At 34.6% G+C, this 23,664-nt stretch overlaps 1 protein-coding gene and 1 non-coding gene across 2 annotated transcripts; one reads left to right on the top strand and one right to left on the bottom strand.

Moving 5' to 3' along the window:
• The first annotated feature begins 573 nt into the window (after window positions 1–573).
• Window positions 574–1,807, top strand: LOC127119240 (zinc-finger homeodomain protein 1). Its single transcript, XM_051049436.1, has one exon. It carries the CDS (start codon window positions 694–696, stop codon window positions 1,522–1,524), a length of 831 nt encoding a protein of 276 aa, XP_050905393.1. The 5' UTR covers window positions 574–693; the 3' UTR covers window positions 1,525–1,807.
• Window positions 1,808–13,075: 11,268 nt separating this feature from the next.
• On the bottom strand, window positions 13,076–13,182 carry LOC127124670 (small nucleolar RNA R71). The gene has a single exon (XR_007804133.1). It is a non-coding gene; the product is annotated as a small nucleolar RNA R71 (small nucleolar RNA).
• Between the last annotated feature and the right edge of the window lie 10,482 nt (window positions 13,183–23,664).

Below are 23,664 nucleotides of genomic sequence, written 5' to 3'. Positions count from 1 at the left end.
AGCAAGTCAAACTCAATTAGATCGGACTATAAACTTCGATGTATTCTCATTGCTATCTAAAATTTACTTTTATATAATTGTATCAATATACAAATAATTTTACTTTTTAAGTAAATTAATTTTCATTATCAAATAACCAAAAACATATCCATATATAAGAGAAAATTTCATTTTGCTTAGTGACCTCCCAAATAATTGTTAGTTTTTAAAATTAATAATAAAAATAAAATAAAAGAAAGATATCCAGATAATGTAAATTAATTTGTATAATTTGTATAAAATGACGACAATAATTATATTCATCAAAGAAAATAATACTAATAGTATTAAGCAAATTACTGTAGTTGTTTTGTTGTTTTCCTCTTTCGTGATTCGTCCTTGGCTCATGCTCCTGCTGCAACAAGAGCAGAGTACTATTGTCCCCAAAAAAGTGAAAAGTTAAAACTCCACAGTTAAATTCACATCTACCACACACAATAAAAACATAAAGTTACCGTGTAACCGGACATAGCCGGTAAAAGGTAATCATGAATGGTCCAAGACCAGAGCGAGTGAGAGAAAGAATTTGTATTTGTATATGCTGTTTGTTTAGATTAAGACCACAGAAACAACACAAAGAACCTCAAAAGTATATGAATATTGAATCAAACAAAATTGAAACTGAATGTTCTAGCTTCGAAATTTGCTTCCGCAATGGAATTTGAAGATCATGAGGAACAAGAAGAAGAGTTATGTATGGGTGCAGCGAGTTATGACTCGTTACCTAACTCGTCACGAGTTAAGATGCCAGGTGGCAGTGAAGCTATTATGGTTACTCATCCACTCAGAAACATCATCAACAACAACAACAACAACGGAAACAGTAACAGTAACAACAACAACGGGAACAGTAACAACAGTAACATCAACATCGGTGTCGGAAACGGAAAAGCAAGGTATAGAGAGTGTTTAAAGAATCATGCTGTCGGAATCGGTGGTCATGCTTTAGACGGTTGCGGCGAGTTTATGCCGGCGGGGAATGAAGGAAGTTTGGAATCGTTAAAATGTGCCGCGTGTAACTGTCACCGTAATTTCCACCGCAAGGAGTCGCCTGACTTCACCGCCGGGGATCCTTTTCTGTTGACACACCACCACCACCATGCGCTACCTCAGCCGCAGTTTGCGGCTTATTATCGAACTCCGGCTGGGTACTTGCATGTTTCCGGACAGCAGAGGACCGGGACTCTTGCTCTACCGTCGACCTCAGGCGGAGGAGGAGGCGGAGGGACGCAGAGTACGAGGGAGGATCAAGACGAAGACGTTTCGAATCCGAGCGGCGGTGGTTCGAGTAAGAAGCGACACCGAACAAAGTTCACGGTTGAACAGAAGGATAAGATGTTGGAATTAGCTGAGAAATTGGGGTGGAGAATTCAGAAACATGATGAAGGTTTGGTTCAAGAATTCTGCAATGAAAGTGGTGTTAAGCGTCATGTTCTTAAGGTTTGGATGCATAACAACAAACACACTCTTGGTAAGAAGCCCTAGAAAAAATAAAATTAATAATAACAAAAAATTTCCAAAATTTTCTTTCTTAGGGTTTATTAATCCATTAATCCATTGTGGAAGTAGAATGGAACAATATAAATATTTATTTAAGGTACTTAATTTGTGTTAATGTTGTGGAGTTGGAGGGTTAATTAAGTTAAGGTAAGAAGATTTAGTACTAGAAGTAATTAGAGGTTTGTTGATGATGATGATGAAGTTTATTTATGTGTACAATGTAGATGTTTTCTATGGTGAATGAATGCATTTGGATTTGGATTTGGAATGTGGATGAGGTGATGATAATGATAGTAATTAGAATGAATTTAGAAGGTTAAGGTTATGAGATTATGTGATGATAAATTTATAATGAAGCTAAAAATAGATGACCCCTCTAGATTTAATTTTGTTTGTCTATATGTTGTTGAAACAATACAATCTCCATCTTATGACAGTTGTTCTCGAAAGCATCAATGTCGTTTTAGAACACACACCTGCATTTTCCGTTTTTCATGTCTTTTTCTACCATACTTGTCTCTTCTTCTATTACTTCTTCATCTAACGGCAAAAAAACCTTTTTGGATTCTTCCTCACACCACCTGGAAAATGAGAGAACAAAATAAATCTTCCTCCTAATGTATCATTTACTTCATTTTGAATTTTAAGTATATTTATTGTAATTTTGATTAAATTTTAAATTAAGATCTAGTTTTTATTAACCAAAATTCCAGCAACATGTTATATTTGATTTGAGTGTCATTCATCGTAATTTTGTAAAAGTTCGTATTTTTTTTTGTTATATTATACAAGTTTATCATGATTATGTGCATAATTTTATAGATTAATCTATACATTTAAAGAGTTTAATGGACATTCACTAACACTATAAAAAAAATTATATTGTTATCTAATAAAAATATATCAATTTCTTAACTATGCATCATCCATTTTCTCGTATTTAAATAAATTAATGTTTGTTTAGTTTGGAGGTGTTTTTATTGTCAATATTTTGTATTCTTTTTCTCAGTATTTTCTGAAACGAAAGTTTGATAATATATAGGACACTGGAACCAGATTTTTGTTAGTATTATCAATAGTTGGATTTTCATTTCATTATTTTCTGGGTGATGTGCAAGTTATTATTGTACTAATTATTAATACAGTATTTTATTTCATGTGATGTACTAGTATTAAATTTGAAAAGTACTCTACAGTTAATTTGCCAATGTTTTCTTCTGTGTTGAGGAAGAAAAGCAGGTAGACTCAAATCCAGGCGTGAAGTAATTAAATTCATATTATTAGTGACTAATTAAATAAAAGAATAATATATTATTTTCACCTATTTTTCTCACATGAACACAATGTTAATGTTCATGCTAATGTCTATTAGTATATAGATTTAATCAATTAAACAAACACTTACATTAATAGATGTATGTTGTTGGTGGAGTATTACTTTTTTTTAACCGTTGGATAAAAATAAAAAGTGTAAAGCATTAAAATGTAGTGATGATGAATTTTGATGGCAATGGAGTACTTTGTTTTTCTTTCTCTTGCTTTATTTCGTTCTATATGTGTTGAAAATAATTATCTTTCCCATTTAGAGCAACCCTAGTGTTGCACAAGTTAAAAACCAAGCTATATGAATATAGATGTAAAATAGAAGAATAGGGACATGACTTTTGTTTTGCAGCTTTCCAATTACTATCATCAATGGAGTTTAGAGAGAAATGGGGTAGAGAATCTATTAGGATCCCTAGAATCTGTGTTATGTCAGTTCTCTACTTCATCACAATCATGGTAAACTTGTTGACTTGTTGCATTTAATTGACTCTAAGATGGTGGAGCACTACTTAATTCAATTATGTAATTATTAATACTACATGTAACAAGCTTAATTGCTAACATGAAAAAGTGTATATTTTTCGTACTGTATAAAGCTACTAATCACATAGTGTAGGTTTTTGGATGCGTAATTGTAAGTTTTTGCTGTCACTTTAATTTTGAGCAAGTGAAAATTTGATTTTAATTTTGAATGAGTTAAAGTTAAGTTTAGAAGTGATAAATTGTTTATAAAATGCTCGGATGTCTTCAAATAAAATTGATTGTATTTATAACTTATTTCAATCCAACTTACATTTATAAATGCATTTAAACGAAATTTATTTTGCCTTCATGTTTTTTTTATTAAAATTAATTCAATTTTTTGTCTCACAAATTTTGAATATGATAAGTGTCACATTTATTATGTACCTCTTTTTATAAATGTTTATATATATTTGTTATATTTTACGTCTATAAATATTTTATAAATTCATTTTGCATTTAAATACATCATTTGTTTTATATGATGAAAAGATACCATTTAAGTTTAAAAGAAAGTTTTATCAGATTGCGGTAACATCTGTCATTTTGTATGAAACAAAATATTAGACGTTTAAGACTCACCATGAAAATAAAATAAGTGTAGTAAGTATAAAGATATTGCGGTAGATGTGTGATAAGACTCGACATAATAAAATTAGAAATGAAAATATTAGAGTGTCAGATAGCGTCTATAACAGAGCAGATTGTAGAAAATAGATTTAGATGGATTGAATAGGTAGAGAGAAGATCAGATGAAACATAAAACAAATAATTAGAGGAATGAAAAAATCTATAAAAACTATAAAAAAAAAGTTATTAAGAAAGATATCGAGTTTAATGATTTGGATATAAACATCGTCATGGATAAAATATTATGGTAGAAATTGATTAATTAATTCATGTAGCCGACTCGATTCCATTTAGTAGACTTGGTAGAATAAGACTTTGTAATTGTTGTTGTATATTCTAAAGTGAGAAAGATTTCTAGAGTAAATAAAAATTGATTGGAGAAAACATACATTAAGTTTTTATTTACACATTGGTTCTTGTTAGAATTGAATGATTTTGGTCTACGTTAGAGAGCATATATATATTACATTTGCTGAGCTAGAAGACGCAAGTAATGAGTGTAATTTGGGTTGTTGTATAGCTTTATGTGTAAGCTTTAATATGCATGCGAAAGGGGGGACTTGGTTGATTACTTAGGGAAAGAAGATGAAAGAAGGTTAGTTTGGAAGCTTTACTATAAAAACACACTATAAGTATAGCACACAGGATATATGGTTTTGTTGTAGACAGCTTGCTTGTTAACTAGTCCAAACCTTGCCCATTACCAATACACGTATAAGATGCTTTACTTGTTTTGGGGTTTTTTTTGGTATCAGATAAAGCTGTGTGTGTTTCATCATCCATCTTGTGGTCCACACACAAATACTACATTATAATCGAACCCTTGTTTCTTGCTTGCTGCTCTGCTGCTACTATGTTTAGACTGTGATTACTGATCAGTCAGATTTATATTGCCCTACATAGCCATATCCCATCCCTCTTATATAGTTAACATGTTCATGATTTGATGGCTTTTGTCTACCATGTTAATCATTCAATTCAACTATGCTTTTAAATTGTGGTTGCAATTTTACACAATTGTTAATAAATGTGGCGAGTTTACAAAAAAAAAAGTGCTAAAATTCATTGACAATGTTTCAAAATTCTAGACGAAGAACATTAACCTCGACGCATTTGAATTCAAACTCAAAATACATGTGCTCTTGGTGTAAGTCACGAACTCAATTTAAAGTGAATATCAGACCGGGAGGTTTACCCGTGTCAACTTCAAGAATGAACAATAATCATCCCATTTTGGATACAACAAATTCTCCCTGATCTTCACGAATTAACATCTTGATAGCTTATATATTACAAGTATAAGAGAAGGATATTGTTAACAATTAGTATGAGATAGATATTGATTAATGTGATGGTAAATTAAGACACAATAATATATCAATATGTAGTGGATATAAAATTCATCACACTCATAGGAATCTTGATGATCAACAACAAATATAAAACGACAAATCAAAAAAATAAATGCACAAAAGAACAATAATATTTTTAACGTGGAAATCCCCTCAATATGAGAGTAAAAATCACGAGTCTTTTAGACCAAAGAAATAACTCTATTATAATCAGTTAAGAGTACAAGAGAGTCTTAAAGTGATTCACAAACTAGTACTAACTGTCGCATCTTGAAAAAATGAGAACACGAACTAGCGAAGCGCAATCGCACGTTCGCAATGATAGACTGAACAAAGTCGCTACCGAAATTTATTTATTCCTAAAAAGGAAATGGAAAATATCGATAAAACCTAAGAAAGAACGACAATGATATTGGTCGTCACAATCAAATCAGGATTTAGGAGTCGATTACGCAAGTGGAAGGAATAAGCATCTCCCACATCTGTTGTACTCAACGGGAACCGTTAGGCTAGTTGTGCGCGTTAGTGTTAGCTTAGAAATGTTAGGCTTCTCAAGTTATTAGGAAGGGAAAGAAGAATATGAATAAAAGAAAAGAGAAAATATTTTTGAATTTCTAACGAAGGGGATTAAACTTAAGTTTTTTATTAATATGTCTGACAAAATTTACAAATCCTGCTCCTACGTATCTCAGGGTGCAATAGAGAACTCAAGGCTTACGTAGTTCTGGGTAGAAAATGTTTCTTTGTTGGTCGATTTTAGCGAAAGCTACTTTGTGTCAATCGACGAAAATATTGTTGGACTACCCAAAACAAGTGGAGAAGAGAACGTTTGCATCACGGGCAAATGGATTTACAAATCAACATTTGGGGCAACGTCGCAAACTTATTCACATGTTCAAGTGGACGAAACATTATTTTTCATCGTCTTGAGATAAAATACCTTTCGTTTATGAGAAGGATTTGAGGATCAATCACGCGGAGGCGAGAAAAGAGTTTGATATGTTAGATGTGTTTTGAGTAATAGCGAGAGTTTGGATGGGCGAGATATCCATCTCGATTCTTAGTCTCAAGAGTTTGTGGTATCCACCACGTTCCTTTTCCATATTATTTGCAAAAGTATTTAATAAGAATTAAGTGTTTTTGAATTTGGATTTGAGAAAATGAACTTGACATGGGATAAAGTGTTTTGTTTGTGATACGAAAATGAAATGGTTTGAGAAATGACTTGAGGTGCTTAATGAAGAAAAGTGTTTGATGTAATTTTGAAAAATATACTTGACGTTGATCAAGCACCTTTGATTTTTTGTATTTTTTGAAAGGTTAATTTTAAGAGTCATTTTATCTTTTTGGATTAATAATTATACATCAACTAAAAATACAATAAATTAATTAATAAAGCAAATAATAATAAAAAAAATTAAAAGAGATAATAAAAAGGAGGGGACACACTATCAATACAAGAGGTAAAAGAATTAAAAAAACTAAAGAAAATGAAAGAAAAACAAAAATAAATAAATAAAATAATAAAAAAATAAAAAACAAAAAATATACAAAAGACAAAAACAGGCTAAAAATTGGGGGTGTAGCTAGGAAAATGCTTTAGGTCCAAAGAATGGAGTCTCACAGGAGTGCATTGAGCAATTAAGGATTGTGGGGGATACTTCATCTTCCCCAACCCCATATTTGGTTATTATTCTTGTAGCAACAAAAATGGAAGAAAATAGGTTCAAACGAAAACGTAAAAACACCATAACTTTCTTATTTTTTCACGGAATTAAGCAAATAAATAATGAAAATTTATCAACTCGATCTCACGAACACAATAGTATATTTAGAATTAACAAATAAACAAAATAATATCAGGAAAAAAATGAAGCAACATATATTTGCTTGATTCAGTCATCTTATTCACCCTCATGACTAACCATTGATTAATGCTCGAGTGATATTGGAAAGTTATTGGACACATTATTTATGTAAAATAAGCATCAATTTACATTTTGCCATTTTTGTTCATTGAAGTTCAAAACACTTTAAACTCTTGATTTTGAATCAATGGAGTTTCCATACAAAATAATGGTGATTAATTAAGTGCAACAAGAATAATAATGCAAATAAAATTAAATAAACAAAAATTAAATCATATTTAATCACTTTTGCTCATGGATGTTCAAGAACAATTTTCAACTCTTGATTTAAAATCAATTGAGTTTCCATGCAAAATGGTGATGATTAAGGTACTAAATAAATGAAGTAAGAATAACAATGAAATAAAATTAAATAAATGACAAGTATAAGAGCATACCAAAAATAAAATTCAATAAAGAAAAAAATAAATGACTTTAAGAAAAATGGAGAGTTTTGACTTAGTTTTTGTGAACGATTGATGGTGAGATTTGTGAATGAGAATGATTTTATTTATAAGCTCTAAAAATGGTAATTTAAGAAATATGCAAAGAGTGTGAGTGTCTTCTAGAAAACTATTTAATAAAATAGTGAATAATTATGTAATATATCTATGGAATAATAATGTAATATATGCATGGAATAATGATGTAATAAATGCGAGATATTTGGACCTTATAGAAACATTGATTTTTGTTTTATGATGCATGAAAATGATTAATAAAATTCAAATGAATATTTTGAAGATAAATCAAATGATCATGAATTTATTTTTTAAAATGTATAATGAAGAAAAAACAATTTTAGTCAATTTCTTCAACATGTAAAATGTTGACTTTATATTGACTATTTTACTATAATTCATATATGCATGATTATTGTGACTTTTTTTATGATAAAAATGCATATGGATAAAATGCAAAACTCGACAAATGGACATGTATAAAATGAATTTAAAATACCCGAACAAAATTAGGATATGACACTAACAACCGCAAATCACAAAGCAAACTAACTTACAAATAAGAATCAAAAGTCGAAAATTTTCTCAAATCTGCAGCTTCAGTGCGAAGCAAATATCTCTCACCTCATACCTTGTTTTGAAATTCAGAACATTCCAAAGGTAGATACAAGTTTTGCGAACCTTCCTTCTAAATTTGAGCTCAATTTGACGGTTAACGAATTTGGGACCGTTGATTTAGTGAGAATGGTTTCAGAAAAATGGGAATAGGTTTCTCTCATCTTTTCTCCCTTTTGAATCCCTATTTTATTTCTATCTCTCTCAATCCTAAATTGACCCCCTCCACTTAAATAAGTGGGACAAGTAGGCTAATCATATTTATGCATTTCTCCACACAGGAAGGGAGCCCAAACCCAACAAATCTCTCCCTCACAACTATGTGGAGGAAATAGTTAAATCGATGATGTCATAACAAGCTTCAAATTTCCCTGTTGGTAATGCTTTAGTCATCATATCAGAACCATTATCATCTATATAAACTTTAGCTAACTTCAACAACTTAGCATCCAAAACATCACCTACCCAATGATATCTCACATGAATGTATTTGGATATATTATGAAAAGTCGGAGTCTTACTAAGATAAATAGTACTTTGACTATTAATAAATAACTCATATTTGTCTTGAACAAAACCAAGGTCCTGTAAAAATTTCTTCAACCATAGTAACTCTTTGCATGCTTCGGTAACTGTAATGAACTCATCATATGTAGTAGATAATGCTACACAGTTTTGCAATCTGGACTGCCAAGCCACAACTCCCTCTGCAAATTTGATCATGTAGTCTGAAGTGGACCTTTTTGGAATCAATGTCTCCATCCATATCAGATTCAGAGTACCCCACTAGAGTAGGCTTATCTCTTCCAAAATAATGCCTCGCATAAGTAGTATTGTGAAGATACCTTAAAATCCATTTTACAGTGTTCCAATGCTCTCTATCGGGGTTTTAAAAAAAATCTACTAAATGTAACAACAAATATGCTATATCTAGTCTTGTACACACCACTACATTCATCAAAATACCCAAATTAGATGCATAAGGAACACGTTTCATATCAAACGTTTCATCTTCACTTGAAGGACTTTGAACTTGAAATGAGTAGCAAGAGGAGTACTTACCACCTTAGAACTTTCCTTTTTGAATCTTTGCAGCACTCTTTCGATATAATGTTCTTGTGAAATCCAAAGTTTCTTCTTTTTGTGACACATGATTCTAATGCCAAGAATTTGTTTAGCTGCTCCCATGTCTTTCATGGCAAATGACTCTCCCAATTGCTTATTTGACCTGTTAATGTTAGAAATATTGTTCCCTACAATAAGCGTATCATTTACATATAACAATAGGATAATGAAGTCATCGTTAGAAATTTTTCTAACAAAGATGCAATGATATGAAGTAGTCTTCTAGTATCCTTGATCACACATAACATACTCAAACTTCTTGTACCACTGCCTTGGAGCTTGCTTCAACCTATATAAACTCTTTCTCAATCTACACACATGATCTTTTTTGCCTTTAACTTGAAAATCATCAGGTTGTTTCATGTAGATCTCTTCCTCTAAATCACCATGAAGTAAAGTTATTTTCACATCCATTTGCTCAACCTCTAAATAAAGAGTAGCAACCAAACTGAACACAACTCTAATTAATGACATCTTTACAACATGTGAGAAAATATCATTAAAATCAACACCCTTTCTTTGACGGAAACCTTTCACCACTAATCTGGCTTTATATCTTGGAGACTTATAGTTGCTCTCATGTTTAACTCTATAAATCGACCTATTTTCCAAATCCTTTTGCCTTTAGGCAACTTCACTAAATCATAAGTGTGATTATCATGCAATGATTTCATCTCATCATTCATTGCATTTAACCATTTTTTATTTTCATAACTTTCCATGGACTCTTGAAAACACTCAGGTTCACCCTCATTAGTAAAGGTCACGTACTCATCAGAATTACACCTTATATAAGTTTGTCTCTTCCTGTTAGACCTCTTAAGTTGAACTTGAGATGATTCTAGAGCTTCACAAAAATTCTCATCCTATGACATATTGCTCTCCCCTTCACCATCATTATTTGGACTACTTACCTCATATCCAAGTTGATGATGATCAACATAATCATATGGCTCACCATTGTGATCATCACCGCCAATAATATCCAGATTATGATTAGGTAACCAAACTGGATCAACATTATACAAACTGATATCTTTCTTGGGTGTAACCTTCTCTACCTTATCAATGTCTTCAATATTTTGCTTTTCCATAAATACCACATCACGACTTTGAATAAGCTTCTTCCCTACAGGATCATACAACCCGTAACCAAACTCATCTTTCCCATAACCGATGAAGATACATTGTTTTGACTTTGCATCCAACTTGGATTTTTCATCCTTTGGAATATGCACAAAAGCCTTACAACCAAAGACTCACAAATGATCATACTTGACATTCTCTTTCAAAACCATTTTTTTTGGAACTTCACTGTTCAAAGAAACAGTAGAAGTGAGATTAAGAACATGCATTGTCGTGTAAAATGCCTCGTCCGAATAATGATTAGGCAAATGAGTCGTCTAGACCAAAGAAATAACCCTAGTTTAATAAATTAAGGGTACAAGAGAGTCTTAAAGTGATTCATAACCTAGTGCTAATAACCACAAATCACAAAGAAAATTAGCTTACAAATAAGAATCAAAAAGCTAAAAAACTTCTCAAATCTGCACCTTCAGTGCGAAGCAGGTATCTCTCACCTTAGACTTTGTTTTAAAATTATGAATAGTCAAAAGTTATATACAGGTTTTTGAAACATGCCCTCCAAATTTGAGCTTGACCTGACGATTAACGAATCACAGATCGTCGATTTAGTGAGTGATTTCAGAATAAATAGGAATATGTTTCTATCCTCTTTTCTCTCTTTTGGATCCTTATTTTGTCTTTATCTCTATCAATCCTAAGTTGTTCCTCTCTATTTAAATAAGTGAGACAAATGGACTAATAATATTTAGGCCTTTCTCCACATAGGAAGGGAGTCCAAACCTAACAAATTCATCTTCAAAATTATCATTATAATTATATTTATTAGCCACATTTGTAAAATTATTATTGTATAATCTTTTTTTCTTCTTCCTCCCTTAATCAAATTTTTTTGTTACTCTTCCTTTTTTGCTTGATCGTAATTTTTTGTGACTCTTCCTTCCTCCCTTTATCAGAATCTTAGTGTCTCTCTCACTTTTGTGTTGCTCTTGACCCAATGTGGATGCTCCTCATGATTACCCCACTGTTTAATCAGAGTCGATGGTTCAATAAAGGAACCGACTCCTTGTATCGAAAGTTTTCCTGACAATGTGGTGGTTAGGCGGTATGTTCCGTTGTAGTATCCGCAATGATGGTATAAGTGTATATGGATGAAAGAGCTTCCGCTTGAAGAGCAATATAATGAATGGACTCACACTTGGGGGGGGGGGGGGAGATTATTGTGTACAAGTGTGAGTTGAAAGTCCCACATTGCTTAGAAAAGTAGAGGTTGATCAATTTATAAGTTAGAGGACCCATACACCTATCACCTTAAGGTTTTTGGTGAATATGTGGTCTCTCTCTCACTTGTGTGTTGCTCTTGACCTAATGTAAATTCTCCTCATAATGACCAAACACAATACTTTGTATTTTGCTTTAGAGGAAGAGTGAGATACAACATGTTATTTCTTGCTTTTCCAAGAGATGAGTGAGCATTCCAAGTAAAAGCATAATCATGTGGTTGAGCATATTGTCACATTTTAAGTTGTGACTAGGATCCATGGGTGTGGAGGCATGTTTAAATGTAATGAGGCTTGCTTCTTATAAAAACTGTAGGCTATACTTGCATTGTGAAAGATATATCCCATGACAAGATCTAAAAACTTCAAAACCTAAGATGTACTTGAGATTACCTAGATCTTTTTTGCTAAAAGTTGTATCCATAATAGATTTGATGTGATTCATCTCATAAAGGTTGTTACCTGTAATACATAAGTCACCAACATAAACTAAAATGGTATAGTTAAATAGGTGTTAGTTTTCTTAGGCTTTGTTTGGGAGTTTGGAGGGGAAAGGAGGGGAAGGCTTTAAAAAAAGGGCAGGATAAAGTGAAAAGTCTTGAAAGATTTTGGTTCAGAGGATTTTGAAGGGTTTATTTCTATTCATAACACAAATTCCCTAATTCGAGTAACTCAAAATTTGTATCGAAAGAGGTTTCTGATTACATGTATAAATTCTTCAAATATAATTTATGTTTTTATAATATTCTAAAAATAGAAAATATACTAATGATAAACATTCATTTATCATTATATACAAAAGCCCAATTTCCAAAAATGTTAAATATTTATGTATTTGTTTTAGAAATTCACTCCCCTAAAAAAGTCTCAGTGACTAAGGACTAGTGTGAATTGGAGTGTATGGAACCTACTTCAATAAGGGTATGAGTTAATTTATGATTTCATTGCGTAGTAGCTTGTTTGAGACCATAAATTAATCCACTAATCTCATAAATAAGTTTTTTTTAGAAACTTTTAGATGGTGAGGTATTTTCATATAAACTTCTTTTAGGTTGCCATGTAAAATAACAATATTAATGTCAAATTGGTGTAAAAACCACACCCAGACTAGATTCACTTGGAAGTACTTTTGTCCTGTGAGAATTCGCTACGACATGTTATTTTCATTTGAGTCAATGACTCTGGGATACCTTTTAGTATTCCTTGCTAGATACTTTCCACCAAGTAAGATTGTCGTCCTACATAACCAAATTACCAGATTTACTCAACAGGATGGTGAGTCCCTCTTTGACACCTGGGAAAAGTACAAAGAGCTATTAAGAGCTTGTCCACATCATGGATTATAACAATGGCTAATCATCCACACCTTTTACAACGAACTTCTATATAACACTAAGACGACTATCGATGCTGCCGCTAGTGGTGTGCTAATAAACAAACCATACCCCGAGGAATTCTAACCTCATATGCCAAAAATATTTCGGGCTCATGCCCTTTCCCATAATGTGTTTTCAATCAATAGACTTCCTTCTAAATTAACGTAATATAAGACACCTTTTATTGTAGTTTTTCATCAAAATCATGATCACACTGATCTTAAAATTTTTGGTTTTTTAGTTTATGCCACTAGTTCTAAAAGACATAAGACCAAACTTGACCCTCTCTTTCGAAAGTGTGTTTACTAAGGTAATAAACACAGTGCTAAAGGACACATTCTTTTCTACCTTTACAAAAGACACCATTCCTGTCTTTCCTTATTCCACCACCAAACTAGTGAGCACCATCACTCCTAAACCTATCTTTCACCTAACCATTGATTTATCCATAAATTACATAGACAATCCAACTATCTATTTGTTAGCTCCCAATTTCGACGCCCATATAAATTAAGAGAATAAAGTTTCCTATGAAGATGTTTCGACAAAACTATGCATTGGAAGTTCTAGTCGAAGATGCCTTGGTGTGAGGGTAAAGGTGCTGCGTGGACTTAGAAATATTTTTAGTAGTTTAAAGTGTTTTTGACAGAAACGTCACCAATTGTGCTTCGACGAGGGATTTAAATTCAAATAAAGGAGGGAAATTTTATTCTTATCTAAAACTGTTGAAAATACGCTTGGAGCATAGTGGATGGTTCCATACATGCAAAGCGCCACTTGTCTCGATTTGGTGGAAAGGCCGCTGGACACAGTTACATCGACTAGTATAAATAAGAGGTCTTAGTGTTAGGATCAGAGTGTGTACAAAGCCTGTCAATTTTACCAAAGTATCTGTGTGTAGAGAAAGATTAAATTGATAAATGTACGTTTGAGGTTACACCATTGTCCTTTACTTGAAGTAATTTAATCAATTCTTTATTTCCCGAATTGTGTTTTTACCCAGAAGTTTATCTTTATTGTCATTTACTTTCGACTTACAACATTCCTTTTTTCCTTCTTTCATTTTATATTTTTATCAAATCCTTTAATGAATTACTATTGGCATGAACACCGTCGAAGTGTTTATGTTCATTAGAATTAACCCTTAAAAATAGTTAGCACATGTCCTAGGATCAATCTGATCGATCCTGTGAGTAACTAAATAAAGTAATTTGGAAGATCAACGGTTGCTTACCAATTTTCATGGTAAACACTATTCCCACAACCATCTCTCCATTCTTCACCTTTACCCATAAACCCTAATCTCATTCCACATACCATAAACAACCCACATATCCCTCTTACTAGAAAAATAAACTACAATATTTAACCCTTTTAAATATCTTCAAGATAATCATTGTTCAATGATTCAAGGAACTTTCTCTCCCTCCTCCTCCACTCATAAAAGTAATATTCCTCACCCTTTTCTGGTTTCATATCTTACTCTAACTTATATAATAATGACATAACCTTTAACCTTAAGTTATCCTCTACTATTGAACCCACCTCTTATTCATCTATCATTATTGATCCAATTGGAAGTGAGCCATTAATAATGAGCTTTAGCCCCTAGTTAATAATAAAACATGGGACTTAACTCGTCTTCCCCTAATAAAAATGCCATAGGTTGTAAGTGGATTTTCAAACAATTAATTTTAGCTAATAGAATCATAAAAATACAAAAGGAAAACCTATTTTCAAAAAGGTCCAATCAACCAAGGGTATATATTACCATGACACCTTTAACCTTGTCATTAAAATGATAATTACCAGACTTCTTTTGTCTATGACATCCAGTAAAACCATTACCAATGGGGTACCGAGCATATACAAGTAATGAAGAAAGAGACTAAAGGAGGTATATACGAGGTTAGTAGTCTTGACCATATGCAAAAATGGACGCCCTAACCCAGAAAGTCAAAAGCTTAGTCATAAATCCTACAACTACCGTAGCTGCAGTGCAACCCAGATGCGAAATCTGTGGGACACCAGGACATGTGACTGCCGAATGCAGTCTACTAGCTGAAACAAACCCAGACCAGGCGAACTATTCCCAAGGAAACCCCTATTCGAACACTTATAACCCTGGATGGAGGAATCACCCAAACTTCTCTTACAAGAACAATAACTCTGCTTTTCCCCAAAATTCTATTCCTCAAAGACTAGCAGGTTTCCAAGCCCAAAGACTAACACAACCTATACAAACTACCCCTCAAAAGTCAAACCTTGAGAAAATCATGGAAGATTTTATCACGACTCAAACTCGATAGAATAAAGAGTTCATGAACCAAAACGTCCATATTAATGAGTTGATTTCACAATTAGGAAACAAGGTTGACTTTGTGGTAACCCACAACAAGATGCTAGAAACCCAAATCTCTTAAGTAGCACAACAACAAGCTGCTCAGGCTACACCAGAAGGATTATTCCCTAGACAACCTCAACCTAACCCTAAAGGCCATGCTAACGCCATTTCTCTACGAAGTGGAATTCAATATGATGGGCCTAAAATTTCAGAACCACCAAAAAAAATGTTGTGACTACCCCAAAAGAACAAAAAGAGGAACCCATAGAACCTAAAAAACAAAGAAAGAAAGATATTAAAGATAAGGAGGTAGTGAATGATAACCAAGAGAATCAACCATATGTACTACCTCCACCCTACATAAAAAGCCTTGTGTATGCAAAAGTGACTTAAGCTAAAAAAAGGATAATGGTCTTACAAACATGTCCCCCCTAAGGGTGGTGCCATGATGCCATTCTTACAACCGGTATGTAAGTTACAAATGAAACCCAAAGTTAATAGAGTATCACAAAGGTATGGAAAAGGCCTCCAAGCAAATATTCTAGATGAAATACTCTAAGTCCAAGTTGGTTAAGAATGGAGTGAATATTTTTGGTCTTATCATTTTATCATGTTTTGGTTGTTTTTAATTGTATGATGACAATAAGATAAATGACAATAATAAATATGCATGATGAGTTTATATAATGAATATGATGATGATGAGTACTTGAATGTAAATTACAAAGTAACAACATAAAAGTAAATAACAAAATAACAATGATAATAACAATGGTTAGTGGTGATCAAAGTTAGTAAAGTTAAGTGTGGTTAGCATTATTTACAAGTCCAACACTTGAGGATTATCTATCCTTAGGTCAAAAGATTCAAAATATAGCGCATCAGGAGATAACTTATCACTGATGCAAATATTGAACGTGATCAAATGATCAAATTACAATAGGTTTGAAACAATGAAAGTTATGCAAACCCCAAGTTCATATATGAATAGTTTGACAAAAGGAAGACTATATCGACTCAAGGGTTAAAAGTTAATATTTTAATTGTGTTGATTCTAAGTGTTGGCAGCAATTTTGGTAAAACAAAGAGTGTTCACAAGATGTTATGTGTGATGTCTTAACAAGAGATATCCTATGTACCTGCTGGAGTTCAAGAACATGTTCATGCAGGATTGTTTCAGAATGCCACATACAATGACAAGGCTTCTGATATTGGATGTACCTGCTGGAGCTTAAATGAAAGACTTGTTCATGCAGGATTGTTTTAGATGACATACACAAGGTCATGGCATCTGATATGGCTAAACCTGCTGGAATTTATAAAAGGAATTATTGGATTATGCAGGATTTTTCCAGGATGTCAGACCCGGTGTCATGACATCCTGTACACAGAACATTCAGTATGAATGTCTGGTGTTTTGTGATTGCACAATTAATGGTAATCTTTGGATGATTGAAGATATGATTAGCTGGCGCATTCAATCATGGATTACAACCAGATTTACTTATTTTCCAAGGAGATCTAACCAACTTTTATAAAAAGATTTGATTGGAAAATAGATTTAGGGTTTTCAAGATGTCCAAGCCCAGCTGGATGCTTCTATAAAAAGGGACTTAGAAAACCTGTTTGAACACACAACCAATACTGAGCGAAATATATAGAGAGAGAGCTAGGGTTTGTGTCTGTTTAGTCGTGAGACTTGTAGGTCATTCAAGTCATCCATTGATGATTGAATTGGACTGATTTGTGGTTGTAATTTGTCACTCTAAAGTTGTTAAGCAAGAGTGTGTGTCTTCTTGATCAAAGCTGTGAAGCAAGATCAAGAGTGTGTCTTCTTGATTGAAACTGTGAAGTAAAATCAAGAGTGTGTAATTGAAAAGTATTTTCTTTTCACAAGGGATTGTTGTTTAAAATCACTGGTGTGTGATTGTAGGGAAGTGAGTGGGTTCTCATATCTAAGAGTGCCTAGGTAAAAATTGCACGGGTAGAGATTAGGTGAGAAAGACTGTAACTTGTTGAAGTGTACGGAGAGTCTTTGAACTAATTCTATTTTAGTGAATTTCCTTCCTGGCTTGGTAGCCCCCAGATGTAGGTGAGTTGCACCGAACTGGGTTAACAATTGCTTGTGTTATTCGCTTTACCATTATGTAGTTTTTATCCATTGTGTGTTAACAGATATTAGTGTTGTGACATTACCTTCGACATCTTATATCTGATACCAGAATTTTAATTGGTATCAGAGCAGGCATCCTGCTCTGGTTCTGGGTGTGATCTAGGGGCAATACTTTCTGGTACAATGGAGAGAGATGAAGGATCTGTTCATAGGCCACCAATTTTGGATGGTTCTAACTATGACTATTGAAAACCTCGAATGGTAGCGTTTCTGAAATCCCTTGATAATAAGGCTTGGAAAGTTGTGCTAACAGGTTGGGTGCATCCTATCATTACTAAAGAAGGAGAAGCCACTACTGAGAAGAAGCCTGAAGAACAATGGTCCAAGGAAGAGGATGATCTTGCTCTTGGAAACTCTAAAGCATTGAATGCAATATTCAATGGGGTAGACAAGATTATTTTTAGGCTGGTAAACAACTGCAAAGTGGACAAAGATGCTTGGGACATTCTGAAGACCACTCATGAAGGCACCTCTAGGGAAAAGATGTCTAGACTTCAGCTGCTCACCTCCAAGTTTGAAAACTTAAGGATGAAAGAAGATGAAAACATTCATGAACTTCACATGAGTATCCTTGAAATTGCTAATGCTTCAAGAGCCCTAGGAGAGAAGATGACAAATGAAAAACTGGTAAGGAAAATACTCAGGTCACTTCCTAAGAGATATGCAATGAAGGTGACTGCCATAGAAGAGTCTCAAGAGATTTCCAACATGAGGGTAAATGAGCTAATTGGTTCCCTCCAAACCTTTGAGATGGGATTGAATGATGGAACTGAAATGAAAACCAAAAGCATTGCCTTCATATCTAACACAGAAGAGGAAAACAATCAAGATGTGGATGAAGAGTGGGCCAATGAAGTTGCAATGTTGGGGAGACAGTTCAACAGCTTGTTAAAGAAAATGGATGTAAGATCCAAGGCAAATGTCAAGAACATCTCACCTGACATCAGCAATAGAAGAAGAGTAAGGTCAGAGGAGAAGCCCAAAGAAGGAAAAGAAGTAAAGTGTTATGAATGTGATGGGTATGGACACATTAGAACTGAATGTGGAACCTACCTCAAGAAGTAGAAAATGAGTCTTGCTGCCACCTGGTCAGATGAGAGTGATACAGAGGAGGCTGCAAATCTTGTGACTGCTTTGACAGGAAGATGGGGATCTGATGAAGACTCAAGTGATGGTGAAGTAACCTTTGAATAATTAGCCTCTACCTACAGAGAGTTGTGTCATAAAAGTGTAGAGCTGAGCAAACAGGTTTTAAACCAGAAGAAAGAAATAACTCAACTTGAGAATGAGAAGGTAGGATACTTGGAAACCATCTCCAAGTTACAAACAGAAGCAGTGGGTCTGAATGCCAAGCTAGTTGAAAATCCACAAGCTAAAAGTCAGAAGATAGCACAGTTGGAAAGAGAGAAGGCAAACCATGTGAAAACCATCTCTAAGTATAAAACTGAAGTCATGTTTCTAAATTCCAAACTAGAAGAGATGACCAAGTATGTAAGGATGTTAAGCAATGGATCTGACTCCTTAGACAAGATTCTCCAAACTGGACAAGTAATAGGAGACAAATCTGGAATTGGGTATAATGACTCTAAACCTGAGAGCAGTTACACTGGTGCCAAATCTCAAGCCAAACCTAAATGCATCCATAATAAAAGTAAACCTGTGATGTCACATCATATGTTCCAACATCAGAGGAGAAAACATCAGAAAGGGAAACACCAGAGATGGAGATGCCATCACTGTGGGAAGTTTGGTCATCTGAAGCGGTTCTTCTATAAACTGTATGGTTATCCTAGGCATACTCATCATTAGAATCACTATCAATCCAGACCCAAACAACACAGGCCTATATGGATTCCTAAGACTAATGTTACTAGTCTGATAGCTCACATTCCCCTCAGAATCTCAGCCAAAGAAGAATGGTACTTTGATAGTGGATGTTCCAGACACATGACTGGAAACCAAGACCTGCTAACTGATCTGCATCTTCATACCATAAGCCATGTAATCTTTGGAGATGGAGCAAAAGGTGAAATCAAGGGAACAGGTAAGCTTGATTGTCTTGGAGTTCCTAAACTTGACAAGGTTCTACTAGTCAAGGGCTTGACTGCAAATCTAATAAGCATAAGTCAATTATGTGATCAAGGTCTGAATGTTAACTTCACCAAAACTGAATGTCTAATCTTTGACAAAAATAGTGAAGTGATTACGAAAGGAATCAGGACCAAAGACAACTGCTACAGGTGGAGCTCTCAAATGGATTATCCCTTAAAGTATTGGATGAGTATAGATGCTCTCAAAAGTGATGAAAAACAAGTCCATGGGAAATGTCAGACAAAGATGTCAAACCAGAAGCTCAGAGGAGAAAAGGTTATGATGGCTCAAAAAACTGAGAGGTTAGATCAAATAGGTGGACATATGATCAATGGAACTGCTGGGACTAGGCCATAGGGGACTTTATGTTTATCTAGAAACAAAAAGGCCAAGAACAATGTGGAGAAGATTGGAATGACACCTGCTTCTACACATATGAAAGGTATAGAAGATGGAAACAGTTGGGCTCAACTGGGTTGGATGAAACTATTGATGATTGCATACAGTGTCACACACGATGTCATGACATTGTGTTATGACAACCTGAATGCTGAAACTAGGTCCAAAAATCAGACTCAACACAGATGGACAAAGTATTCTTTTTGCCATTATCACTTCATTAGAAAATTCGTGGAAGACAAATTCAGAAGTCTAAAGCATGGACTGGAACTAGCAGACAGGGTTGCAAGGAATTTGGGTGAAATTCAAATTGGATATGAGGGAGGAAAATTAGGGATTTGGACTCTTGTGAAATTATGGCTATTAAAAGAACAAAATAAAAGAAATAAAAATAGTGTCTGCCCTTTTAAAAGAAAGAGCCACATTAATGACAAATCATTCCCCAGCATTGAAAATAGTATCTATTCCCTTAGCACACGCTACCTAAACACAGCAACCTCTATTTCCATTCAACTTCTCAGAGAAGCTCAACTAGGGCAAAGAAACTTTTCTCAAAAGTTCTACAACATGTCTCAACATCCATCATCATCTAGTTTAAAATCCTCTCACCATGCAAAGACTCCCTCCATGGAGTTTGAAGATGAAGACATGATGGACGTTACTCCTCTTTGCATGATACCAGGCGACACCCCAGGTACCTCCTCCAAGGCTGGAGATAAGCAAGGTAATACCTCTGGTAACTCCTCTCTTCCAAAAGACATGCATTATGTTGATCGTGTCATAAGGAACCTAGTCACTAAGTGAAGGGCATGAAGTCAAAGGGGTTTCTACTCCTCTGTCCAGAAGGGACCCCTCTTCTGAGGAGGAACCTCATGCTGATAAAGATGATGACTCATCTAGATCAGAAAAGGAAGTTGCTGCTGAAGGGCTATGCTCTCTAGGTAAAACCCTACCTAGCAAGAAACTAGCGAATATGTCTCAGGAGAAGGTTATTGATCTAGAGGAAGAAAACTCTGAAGAAGAGGATGATCCTTTGGTTAATCTTGTAAAACCTAGTGTAGCTGAGAAACTGAGAACTAGGAAAGGGAAAAATGTGGCTAAAATTAGAACAGGAAGAGTGAAAAAGACTGCTGGTATAGGACCCTCAAAATCTTGGAGCAAAGTTGAGGTTAGGAAAAAGAAAGAAATAGATAGCTCTGACTCTGAGGAAGATGTCAAAGACGATGTCCCAGACATCTCCCCTGCAAAAAGGCAGGCTGTTCAGAAGTCTCCTAGCAAGGCTGCTGCTGTGCACCTAGACAATATCTCCTTTCATTTAGAGGATGGTGCAGCAAAATGGAAATTTATCATTCAGAGGAGAGTAGCTATTGAAAGAGAGCTTGGAAAAGAGGCTGTAGAGGTAAAGGAAGTAATAGAGTTGATAAAAAATGCTGGACTAATGAAGACTGTGGTAGCTCTACCCCAATGTTATGAGGGGTTGGTTAAAGAGTTTATTGTTAATATCCCTGAGGATATTTATGAAAAGAGCAGCAAGGAGTTCTGCAAGGTATTTGTAAGGGGAAAATGTGTGAAATTCTCACCAAGTATTATCAACAAGTTCCTAGGAAGAGGAACTGATGGAGGAGTGGACCTAGAGACTACAGACAATGAGGTCTGTAGGGTTATCACAACTGGCCAAGTTAAGGAATGGCCTAGTAGGAATCACTTATCAACCGGGAAGCTCACTGTTAAATATGCCATCTTACACAAGATTGGTTCAGCTAATTGGGTGCCTACTAATCATGTCTCTACCATCTCCATTAGTCTTGGAAGAATCATTCATGTAATTGGAACAAGGGTTAACTATGATTTTGGCAAGTTCATATTTGATCAAACCATTAGACATGCTTCTACAAATGCTGTGAAGTTACCCATTGCCTTCCCCTCCCTTATTTGTGGCATTATCCTGAGCCAACAACCAGGCATCCTGAGTACAAGTGACATTCCAAGCAGGAAAAAATCCCCTCTGTCCATTCATTATAAGCTGTTTGAGGGAACTCATGTCAATGATGTTGTCATGACATCTGCCAGAAGGGAACCTGCATCTCAAGGGAGCTTAATTGACCAACTAAAAGATACCTGCAAGGAATTGGAGAATGGGATAAGGGTGGCCAAGGCTAGAAAAGAAGCTTTGGAAGTTCTTATTTGTAGCCTGGAAAAGGAAGAATTGGAGAAGGCTGCTAAGAATTCAGATGCAAAAGCCCAATCCAGTGACAGTTCTGAAGGCTCTGAAGGTGAAGGTGAAGGTGAAGGTGAAAGTGATACTTCTTCTTCTGATTGATGGTTTCCTCCCCTTTGTGTGTTGAAAACTGAAGATGGTGTGAGGTGTGCTGTGAAGAATGTTGTGGCTGTTGCTGTTCTGATGCTGTTGTGTGAATGCTGAAGTTTTTTTGTTTTTTTGGAAAATGTGTAATGTGTGGTAGTCGTCATTGATGCTTGTTTTGTAATATTTAGGGCTCTTGTTGAGTTCCTTGGATTTGTTCATTATCTCAGCTATCACAACTGTGTATAATGATGGTTTGTACTTTCTGAATATTATGTTTTAACATGCTTATTGTTATAACATCTGATCTAACTTTCTCTGCTAGACTAATTGACATTTATTTTGTCTAATTGGTCACCTTTGGTCAATTCTGACTAAAAATGGGGAGAAGTGTTGATGTTGATATGGAAGTTATGATATGTATGTGGCTGAACAGAAGGACAGCTATTATTGAAGGAAGTGCACAAGTGCTAAAACAGAATGTTGTTCTGTTTACAGCTGTCAAAAAGGATGTCTGATATGGTGCACAGGTGTTGATATTAAAGCAAATGTCAGAAAGACATTTTGGTTGGTACAAGTGCTGGAGTTACAATAGCTGTTATGTTCATGGAGACTGTTTGTTGTGTGCACATATTTAGGGGGAGAAGGAGTACCCTTGTGCATTTGTGTGTCTTACTAGTTGCATCCATAACTAGTAATTTTGTTTCTGTTGCACAAATTTAGGGGGAGGAGAAGTACCCTTGTGCATGTGTGCATTACTAGTAGCCATAACTAATAATTGTTTTGCTCCTGCTGCTGATTAAACTACTGTTATGTTGTTTAACTGCTGATAGTTTACCTTGTGAACAAAAAGGACAGATATATCTTTTAGCCAAAATTTTCCAAAGGGGGAGTTTGTTGATTCTAAGTGTTGGCAACAATTTTGGTAAAAGAAAGAGTGTTCTAAGGATGTTATGTATGATGTCTTAATAAGAGATATCCTATGTACCTACTGGAGTTCAAGATCATGTTCATGCAAGATTGTTTCAGAATGCCACATACAATGACAAGGCTTCTGCTATTGGATGTACCTGCTGGAGCTTAAATGAAAGACTTGTTCATGCAGGATTGTTTCAGATGACATACACAAGGTCATGGCA

The sequence above is a fragment of the Lathyrus oleraceus genome, chromosome 2, assembly GCF_024323335.1.
Source record: "Lathyrus oleraceus cultivar Zhongwan6 chromosome 2, CAAS_Psat_ZW6_1.0, whole genome shotgun sequence".
Lineage (NCBI taxonomy): Eukaryota > Viridiplantae > Streptophyta > Magnoliopsida > Fabales > Fabaceae > Lathyrus > Lathyrus oleraceus.
Note: the sequence above shows the minus strand (reverse complement) of the source record. Positions and strands in the feature narration are given on the sequence as shown.